At 40.5% G+C, this 10,632-nt stretch overlaps 1 protein-coding gene across 1 annotated transcript; it reads left to right on the top strand.

The window, feature by feature from the left end:
* The first annotated feature begins 7,702 nt into the window (after positions 1 to 7,702).
* Positions 7,703 to 8,659, top strand: LOC101357237 (olfactory receptor 10AD1). The gene has a single exon (XM_004384596.2). The coding sequence runs from the start codon at positions 7,703 to 7,705 to the stop codon at positions 8,657 to 8,659; it is 957 nt and encodes a 318-aa protein (XP_004384653.2).
* Positions 8,660 to 10,632: the final 1,973 nt, after the last annotated feature.

Genomic DNA, 10,632 nt, shown 5'->3' on the forward strand with positions numbered 1-10,632 from the left:
ATAAAGCTAAATAGAAAGAGTAAAGTACACAAAGTAGTGCAAATTTTTTAAAGAGAACTGAAACAATCAATCTAGTCATGAATCAAATATTGCAAATTTGATACATTTGAGTTTCAGGAAGATTCAATTTAGTAGGTTACATAGGTAGAAAGTGATCAACAAAAATCATACTGCTTAAATATTCAGTTGCTCATTAAAAAACATAAAAGTTTACTCTGTGCTGGAGAAACATATTTTTGTCCTACTATTATGATCCTACAGTTATTTTGACCTCATTATTTTGACTCTGGAAGTACTTTGATTCTGAGTTAATGAATGCAAGAATTTAAATCAGAATTACATCAGCATCAACAAATTCTTAAGAAGAAATTACTTTTAATAGAGACTTCCATTAGCCCATATTCATTTCTTGATCAGATTTCTACAGACCACACTTAACATATTTCCAATTTTGTCATGTGAATAATAAACTGAAATTATTTTGACATAAACTAATTCATTTATGTGTAACTTGTCAACATGATTTTGTTTTATCAGTCTTCTGTCAAAATCAAATTTTACCATAGCAGCTGATGCTACAGTGAGTTTTCTTTGTGGGCATTACTTTTATCAAGTCCTATTTTTCCAGTTCAAACTTGCAGATCTTCATCTTACCACATACAGTTTTATCTATTTTCAGTTTTATTTTGCATTGATTATATTTATCAGTTATATTTAGTATTTATTTCTTTGCTAATCCATGATAAAATTGTTAAATATCTTGGTATTGGTCTATTGCCGAGAATTGTCTGTTACAAAGTCAATTTAATTCTGATTATTTTTTGGATCTTGCACAAACTGTTCACAGCATTTGTAACTCAAAGAGCAAATAATGGGGTCAAGACAGTGGAATCAAAAGAGCTTGCTTCTAAAAAAAAATAAAGCTATTTTCACTAAAAGAAAGGGAAAAAAATGCTAGCTTGATAGGGAAGACTTTGCTTCAGAGGTGGCATATGACGTACATCATTAAAAGACAAGCGAGAATTCACCAGGCACCAATAGTGGTGAAAGGGATTCCACAGAGAAGAGCTAGCATGTGCAAAGTCATGGAGGCAAAAGGGCATAGAAGGTATGTACATCAGGTACCAAATAAAAACTGAATGAACAAATGAATATTTGTGTATAGTAAATAGCAACTTGAGTGTAGGGTGCATGAAGTGAACAGAAGAATGATGAGAAATATCGAGGAGGTTGAAATGAGAGAATGAAAGGCTAACTGGATGAGTGAGGGAGAAGTGGAAGAGAACACTCAGTTTCCCAGTTAAATGAGTGGGTGTATCTTGATGCTAAGGAGGCAGTGGATGGTGCAAATGTTTAAGCACTGGACTAGTAACCGAAAGGTTGGCAATTCAAATCCACCTAGAGGCACATTGGAAGCAAAGTCTGGCAATCTGCTTCTGAAAGGTGACAGCTTTGGAAACCTTATGGAGCAGTCTACCCTGCACACATGGGTCACCATGAGTCAGAATCGACTCAGTGGCAACTAATAATAATCTTGATCCTATCAAACAAGAAAGGAAACACAGAGGGAAGGGCAGGCTCCAGTCCACTTTGCTTTTGGACCATTTTGAGCTGAAACCAGACCTGACACACTGGAATCTGTCTATTCCCAGAGATGACAGAAAAGATTTTCCATCACGCTTTGGTCGGTCATTTTGATGCTTTTAAATCCCTCATTAAAACCAGTATTCTTTTTGTCTAACCTAACATTAGTGTTGAACAGTTAGTTACATATTTGAATAGGGATATTTTTCCTTAAGTTTTTTTTTTTTTTAATATTTTACTGTGTTTTCAGTGAAGGTTTACACAGCAGTTTAGGCTCCCATTCAACAATTTCTACACAAGTTGTTCAGTGACATTGGTTACATTCTTCACAATGTATGAACATTCTCATTATTTCCGTTCTGGTTGTTCCATTTCCATTAATCTAGTTTCCCTGCCCCGTTACATTCTCATCTTGTTTTAAAGTAATTGTTGACTGTTTGGTCTCATGTATGTGACTTTTTAAAGAAGCACAGTACTTATGGGTAATATTCATTATTTTTTGAGCCAATTTGTTATTTAGCTACAAGGTGACCTCAGGTTAGTTTTGGTTCAAGGTCTGAAGAGTACCTTAGGGCAATAGCCTCTGGGAGTCCACCAGTCTCAACTAGTCCAATTGGCTTGGGTGTTTGTTGTTTGTTTGTTCCTTCATTTAGCAATGTGAGGTCTGTTCCACACTTTTCTCCCATTCTGTTAGGGTCCATCTTTCGTGGCCCTGATTAGAACAGTCAGTAGTAGTAGCTGGGCACCATCTAGTTCTTTTTCCTTAAACTTTCAAATTTCTCGTTTTGATGTTCTTCTGATTCAACTTCCTCCAGAATACAAAATTCCTTGTTTCAGGGATATTTTGATCAGCCAGCTGGCCAGTGGTATTAGATACACTGAATTTTTTCATGCTTATTTGTTGTTGTTCTTGCCAGGTAACGACTCATAGCAGCCCTATGCACAACGCAATGAAACACTGCCCAATCCTGCACCATCATCACAATTGTTACACTCAAGCCCATTGTTGCAGTCACTGTGTCAATCCATCTCATGGACTGTCTTCCTCTTTTTCGCTGACCCTCAACTTTACCAAGCATGATGTCCATCTCCAGGGACTGGTACCTCCTGATAACATGTCTGAAGTACGTGAGACGTAGTCTCACCATCTTTGCTTCTAAGGAGCATTATGGCCACACTTCTTCCAAAACAGATACGTTCGTTCTTTTGGCAATCCATGGTATATTCAATATTCTTCACCAGCACCATAAAACAAAGGTGTCAGTTCTTTGGTCTTCCTTATTTATTGTCCAGCTTTCACATGCATATGAGGTGATTGAAAACACCATGACTTGGGTAGGCTGCACCTTAGTCTTCAAGGTGACATCTTTGTTTTTTAACACTTAAAAAAGTCTTTTGCAGCAGATTTGCCCAGTGCAATGTATCGTTTGATTTCTCGACTGCTGCTTCCATGCATGCTGATTGTGGATCCAAGTCAAATGAAATACTTGACAACTTCAATCCTTTCTTGCTTTATCATGATGTTGCCTATTGGTCCAGTTGTGAGGATTTTTGTTTTCTTTATTTTGAGGTGTAGTCCATACTGAAGACTGGCGCCTTTGATCTTCAGCAGCAAGTGCTTCAAGTCCTCTTCACTTTCAGCAAGCAAGATTGTGTCATCTGCATGACGCAGGTTGTAAATGAGTCTTCCTCCAATCCTGATGCTGTGTTCCTCTTCATATAGTCCAGATTCTCAGATTATTTGCTCAGCATACAGATTGAATAAGTACAGTGAAAGGATACAACCCTGAAGCACACCTTTCCTGACTTTAAACCACGCAGTATCCCTTTGTCCTGTTGAAATGACTGCCTCTTGATCTATGTACACATTCATCATAGAACAATTAAGTTTTCTGGGACTCCCAGTCTTCCCAATGTTATCCATAATTTGTTATGATCCACACAGTTGGATACCTTTGCACAGCCAATAAAACACAGGTCAACATCTTTCTGGTATTCTCTGCTTTCAGCCAGGATCCATCTGAGCTCCCTGATTCCACATCCTCTTCTGAATCTGGCTTGAATTTCTGGCAGTTCCCTGTCGATGTACTGCTGCAGCTGCTTTTGAATGATCTCCAGCAAAACTTTACTTGCATGTTATATTAATGATATTGTTTGATAAATTCCGCATTCAGTTGGATCACCTTTCTTTGGAATAGGCATAAATATGGATCTCTTCCAGTCAGTTGGCCAGGTAGCTGTCTTCCAAATTTCTTGGCATAAACGAGTAAGCACTTCCGGCACTGCATCCATTTGTTGAAACACCTCAATTGGAATTTCATCAGTTCCTGGACCCTTGTTTTTCGCCAATGTCTTCAGTGCAGTGTGGATTTCTTCCTTCAGTACCATTGGTTCCTGATCATATGCTGCCTCCTAAAATGGTTGAACGTTGACCAATTCTTTGACATAGTGACTCTGTGCATTTCTTCCATTTTCTTCCTTCGTCTTTTAGTATTTTCCCCATAGAATCCTTTAATATTGTAACTAGAGGCTTGAATTTTTTTTCTTTAGTTACTTCAGCTTGAGAAATGCTGAGCATGTTTCCCTTTTGATTTTCTAACTCCAGGTCTTTGCACATGTCATTATAATACTTTGTCTTCTCGAGCCGACTTTTGAAATCTTCTGGTCAGCTCTTTTACTTCATCATTTCTTCTGTTCCCTTTAGCTACTCTACATTCAAGAACAAGTTTCAGAGTTTCTTCTGACATCCATTTTAGTGTTTTCTTTATTTTCTGTCTTTTCAATGACCTCTTTCTTTCTTCATGTATGATGCCCTAGATGTCATTCCACAACTCATCTGATCTTCAGTCATTAGTGTTTAATGCATCAAATCTATTCTTGAAATGGTCTCTAAATTCCCGTGGGGTATACTCAAGGTTGTACTTTGACTCCTGTGGACTTGTTCTAAGTTCCTTCAGTTTCATCTTAAACTTGCATATGAGCAATTGATGGTCTGTTCTGCAGTCGGCCCCTGGCCTTGTTCTGACTAATGATATTGAGCTTTCCCACCATCTCTTTCCACAGTTGTAGTCGATTTGATTCCTGTGTATTCCATCTGGCAAGGTCCACATGTATAGTCACCATTTATGTTGGTGAAAAAAGGTATTTGCAATGAAGAAATCGTTGGTCTTGCAAAATTCTACCATGCGATCTCCGGCATCATTTCTATCACCAAGACCATATTTTCCAACTAGTGATCCTTCTTCTTTGTTTCCAACTTACGCATTCCAATCACCAGTAATTATCAATGCATCCTGATTGCATGTTTGATGAATTTCAGACTGCAGAAGTTGGTAAAAATCTTCAATTTATTCATCTTTGGCCTTAGTGGTTGGTGCGTAAATTTGAACAGTAGTCATACTAACTGGTCTTTCTTGTAGGCATATGGATATTTTCCTATCACTGACAGAGCTGAACTTCAAGACAAATCTTGAAATGTTCTTTTTGAAGATGAATGCAGTGCCATTCCTCTTCAAGTTGTCATTCCAGGCATAGTAGACCATATGATTGTCCGATTCAAAATGGCCAACACCAGTTCATTCAGCTCACTAATGCCTAGGATATCAATGTTTATGCGTTCCATTTCATTTTTTACAATTTCCAATTTTCCTAGATTCATATTTCGTACATTCCACATTCCTATTATTAGTGGATGTTTGCAGCTGTTTCTTCTCATTCTGAGTCGTGCCACATCAGCAAATGAAGGTCCTGAAAGCTTTACTCCACTTTGAGGAGTCATTACGTTCGACTCTATGTTGAGGAGGTAGATCTTCCCCAGTTGTCTTGTGAGTGCCTTCCAACCTGAGGGAGTCATCTTCTGGCACTATATCAGACAATGTTCTGCTGGTATTTGTAAGGTTTTCACTGGCTAATTCTTTTCAGAAGTAGACTGCCAGTTCCTTCTTCCTAGTCTGTCTTATTCTGGAAGCTCAGCTGAAAGCTGTCTGCCATGGGTGACCCTGCTGGTATTTGAATACTGGTGGCATAGCTTCCAGCATCACAGCAACACACAAGGCCTCATAGTAGGACAAACTGACAGATAGATGCCTGTGGGCATGCTTATTTAGTTGTTCTTATTATACCCTCCTCCATGTCTCCAATCAATTTCTTTTTTATTTTTTATCCTTCTCTTAATTCCTGGAAAATTTAAGGTTAATAAGGAAATAAGGACAGCAAGACATGGTAAAAGGGCCTGTGAATATTTAGCCTGAGGAAAAAAGCTAACATGGCTAATGAGTGTCTTCAGCTCTCAAAGGGATGTCCCATCTTCAGAATAAGTCACCTTTCTTTACCATGAATTAAATTCAAAGAATGAAGGATATAACTATAAGGAAATTTGTATTATAATGTATATATATATATATACATTTCTGACTACATGGGACATCAATTAATGGTATAACCTACCTTAGGAGATAGTGGCATCTCTGCCCTAGGCACCTTGGTATAGTGGAAAAAGTACTCTAAGGACTTAGAAGGCCTGGTCTGAGTCGCATTACTTTCATTTACCAGCTGTGTGACCTTGAGCAAACTCTCTAAGCCTCGGTTTCCACATTTGTAAAATGGACATAGCTTCTATTTCATAGGGTTGTTGTAAGGGTCAACGGGATAATTTATATGAATAATCTTTGTAAACTATTTTGTTATTAGTTGCCATCAAATTAATTCCAACTCATGGTGGCCCCATGTGTGCAGAGTAGACTGCTCCATATAGTTTTCAAGGCTGTGGCCTTTCAGAAGCAGATTGCCAGGACTGTCTTCTGAGGTACCTCTGGGTATGTTCAAACCACTAAGCGTTCAGCTGGTAGTCATCTTTCCTTTCTTTTCTTTCAGAGTGGACCCCAACATCAAACTGCCCTCTCTGAGATAGCTCTTCCTCAGGCTCCATGAAATCATCTCTCTTACCTGTTGCAGTGAGCTGATGACAAATAGACCACCACTCTCAAGCATAGCAACAGAATGAGGTAAGACATGATTTCCACGAGATTGTCCCATTGTTTGTATGTACCATAATATACGTATCCAGTGATTGAGGGATATATAGATTATTTCTAGGGCAGAGGTGGACAGTGGGGTCAGATGGGTTTTCTGCAACGTTACTCCCTCATGATGGGAGAAGTTTTGGTAGAAGTTCTGGCCTCCCTATGAACTGAGGCAGAAATATGAGGACACAGGCAGAAATGCACCCTACTCCCAGAAATATCATCTGTAAATAACGATAATTCTGCCTTTTTTTTTATATTCCACTGGTGTGCTGGAGTTAGCTGTTATCAGCTCTCAAGATTCAATTGTTAAATTTTGCCAGGAGTTTTGAGAATTCGTTGTTAAACACAGTCATTATTAACAAATTATATAAACTTATAGCTAAATAAATTACATTTTAAAACAAAGGTAATAATAATCAAAATTCATCACTTCTTAATTTTTTCACTACATTTTACTATTACCTATGCTGTCAAGGTTGTTTACATCTATTGTATCTGTATGGTTGGAAAAACTACATACTGGCGGGCTACCGTGCATCCCTTCTCAACTCCATGTTAACTAACAATGTCACATTGGTAGTTTTAAATCTGAAATAGGTCATGGTGGGAGTATTTACACCATGGAAATTGGCAAATGCTACAAATCAGGTCCTCCTCTCCCAGAGTCTTTGATGAACACTTACTAGCACACCACTCATTTAATTCATTTGTCTAGATGCTTCGGCTAGTACTTGTAGAGCATCCAAAAGCCTGAAGTGGTGTAGGGGTAGTGGGTGACAATGCAACTTCTTGAATCAGACTCCCTGGATTTGAATTTGAGCTTTACTACTTACTCACTGGATACAATATTGACCCAAACTACAATAGAACCTCCTTTGTTTTATAATATGGTTCTATTGTAGCAGTATGCAACAGCACTGGCATTTTCAGTGCCCATGACACTTTTAACTCACATGGAGTTTTTACTGAAATTCCTATCTTGTTCCTCCACTCGTTTTCAATCTGTGTTTATGCAAGTGAGTCAACCAAGGGAGCACCTAAGCAAAGTTATCTCCCCTGTGCTTTTCCTGTTCTTTCTCTTCAACAGGCCCCAGATGATGGACTTCAGGAATGGCAGCACAGTGACAGCCTTTATCCTCGTGGGCTTTGAGCAGAGCTCCCCTTCCACTCAGGCATTGTTCTTTGCTCTCTTCCTAGTCCTCTACAGTCTGGCCATGGCCATGAACAGCCTCATCATCTTCATCACTTGGACAGACCCCAGGCTCAACAGCCCCATGTACTTCTTCCTTGGCCATGTGTCCTTCCTGGATGTCTGTTTCATCACCACCACCATCCCACAGATGCTGATCCACCTGGTGGTCAAGAACCACACTGTCTCCTTTGCCTCTTGCTTGACCCAGATGTACCTGGTTTTTGGTGTGGGTGTGGCTGAGTGCATCCTCTTGGCTTTTATGGCCTATGACCGTTATGTTGCTATCTGCCATCCACTTAGCTATGCCCAGATAATGAGCCAGCAGGTCTGTGTGAGGCTGGTGGGTACTGCCTGGTTTTTCGGGCTGATCAATGGTATCCTTCTTGATTATATGACTTTTCATGGTCCATTTTGTAGAGACAACCATATAGAAAACTTCTTCTGTGAGGCTCCCATAGTGATCACCCTCTCCTGTGGGGACACTCAGTTCAGCATGAAGGTTATCTTTGCCGACGCCATTGTGGTGCTGCTCAGCCCCATGGTGCTCATTGTCGTCTCCTATGTCCCCATCCTGGCCTCCATCCTCGGCAGAACCCCTTCCTCGGGTCGAGGGAAGACCTTCTCCACTTGTGCCTCCCACCTGACTGTGGTTGTCTTCTTCTATACCTCGGCCATGTTGTCTTACATGAACCCCCGCAGCACACATGGGCCTGACAAGGACAAGCCTTTCTCCCTCTTCTACACCATCATCACCCCCATGTGCAACCCCATCATCTACAGTTCCCGCAACAAGGAAATGAAGGGGGCCATGGTGAGAGCCCTGGGAAGGACCAGCCTGGCCCAGGCAGTGTCTGTGTAACAGGAAACATCCTGGGGGGAAGCATTTCCCCTAAGGTGTGACCCCTCCCCCAGCCCTGGCAGGTGGATCACTCTCCAGTGCTGAAAAGCTCCAGGCAAGAGCATTCATGGCTTCCTTTGTTCCAGCATCAGACCTGGAAGTACCTTCTGATGTCTAATGCTCATCTCTCTGACTTCACTTCAAGCATAGATTGAGCTTTCCAACCTTCTCTTAATAATACATTTTCATGATTAGAGTGACAAGTATAATGAAATAGGGAATTTCATTCCAGAATTTGGATAAAAGAAGGCTACTTCTCAAGAGAAAACCATTGAAAAGGATGACCAGACCATTTTTTTTCTAGAGGACCACTTCCCAGGTAAAGTCAATTAGTGGGAGCTCTGGTTTGGGGAAAGGAGCAGACTGAGGGCTACAAGGGAAACAAAGGGATGCATGGAAGTCAGGAAAAGAGCGGTAGGCTAGAGAAATATGCTGTGAGGTGTGTGATATCATCTCTGTATGGTGGTCCCAAATTCTTCAAGAAAGCTCCCAAAGCCAGCAAGGGGAGGAATTGTCTACCAAATATATGTGGATTAATGGGGAGGAAGGAGGACAGAAGCAAGAGAAAAAGCATGAGGAGAGCACTGACTTCTCCGGGTTGTAAATTGGATGTGGAAGCTGTATAACAAAATCTCCAGGGTCAGGGAAGCTTCGAGTGACATCTGCATTGTATAAGAATATAACAAGAGCACTTTATACTACTATCTGCACATGTATTTGCATCCACTTGAATATTTTGTCACTAGCCTGGATACATGTTGTGCAATTTAACCATACCATACATATGTATAGAGATTATTTTCTGTCTCTTGTTTTACTTACAATACACTCACATTCCCTGAGACTCTCTACTCACATCTCTAACTTTCTCCCCTACCTCTGTTCTTTTACCTATCATCTAGAGCAGTGGTTTTCAACAGGGGACGATTTTGCCTCCAAGGTGATATTTGGTAATGTCTGAAGACATTTTTGATGATCACAATTTAGGGAGGGAGTACGCTACTGGCATCTAGTGGGTAGAGGCCAGGGATGCAGCTACAATGCACAAGACAGTCCCCCACAACAAAGAATTATTTGCCACAAAATGTCAATGGTGTCAAGGTTGAGAAACCCTGGCCTGGAGAAAGAAGTATTAAAGGGGCAGAAACAGGAAGATGACAGGAGGTATTAATAGGGAGGAGAGAGGCAACAGAAGGAAACCAAAAAGAAAATAGATTGCAGAATTCCATCTGCAAGCCACCTTCGGGTTAACTGTGGGCAGGATTTATGCTGGCATTGCCATGGCAAACAATGTTCTTTTTAAGTAGTGATAAAACCTTCTCTAAAGTTTTTGTGTTTGTCTCTGTCTGATCCTACTCCTACAATTAATAGAACTTTTCCTGCCCAACCATGTCCATCCCTCTGCCACTAGCATGGACTCCTACTTGAATTCTACCTTTATGTCTGTTACTTCAAACAAAACCTCATCCACCCAGCAGTCATCCTTCTCTTGTCCCATCAATTTCACATTCCAGTCTGATTCAGTCCTACCTCTCTTCACCCCTGCTCTTCTGCAGAGGATCTCCTCCAAATACCATTCTGTGTGATCTTTGGGAACCTGTGTCCCTTGTGGGAATGTTATTGTTGTTAGGTGCCGTTGAATCGGTTCCAACTCATAATGACCCTACGTAAAACAGAATGAAACACTGCCCAGTCCTGCGCCATCCTCACAATCGTTGTTATGCTTAAGCCCATTGTTGCAGCCACTGCTCAATCCATCTCATTGAGGGTCTTCCTCTTTTTTGCTGATCCCCTACTTTACCAAGCATGATGTTCTTCTCCGGGGACTGGTCTTTCCTAATAACATGTCCAAGGTACATCAGATGAAGTCTTGCCATCCTAGCTTCTAAGAAGCATTCTCCTTAGAATACAATAGTTTCTACTAAAAGAATATC

Source organism: Trichechus manatus, unplaced genomic scaffold, assembly GCF_000243295.1.
Source record: "Trichechus manatus latirostris isolate Lorelei unplaced genomic scaffold, TriManLat1.0 scaffold00123, whole genome shotgun sequence".
NCBI classification, from domain to species: domain Eukaryota; kingdom Metazoa; phylum Chordata; class Mammalia; order Sirenia; family Trichechidae; genus Trichechus; species Trichechus manatus.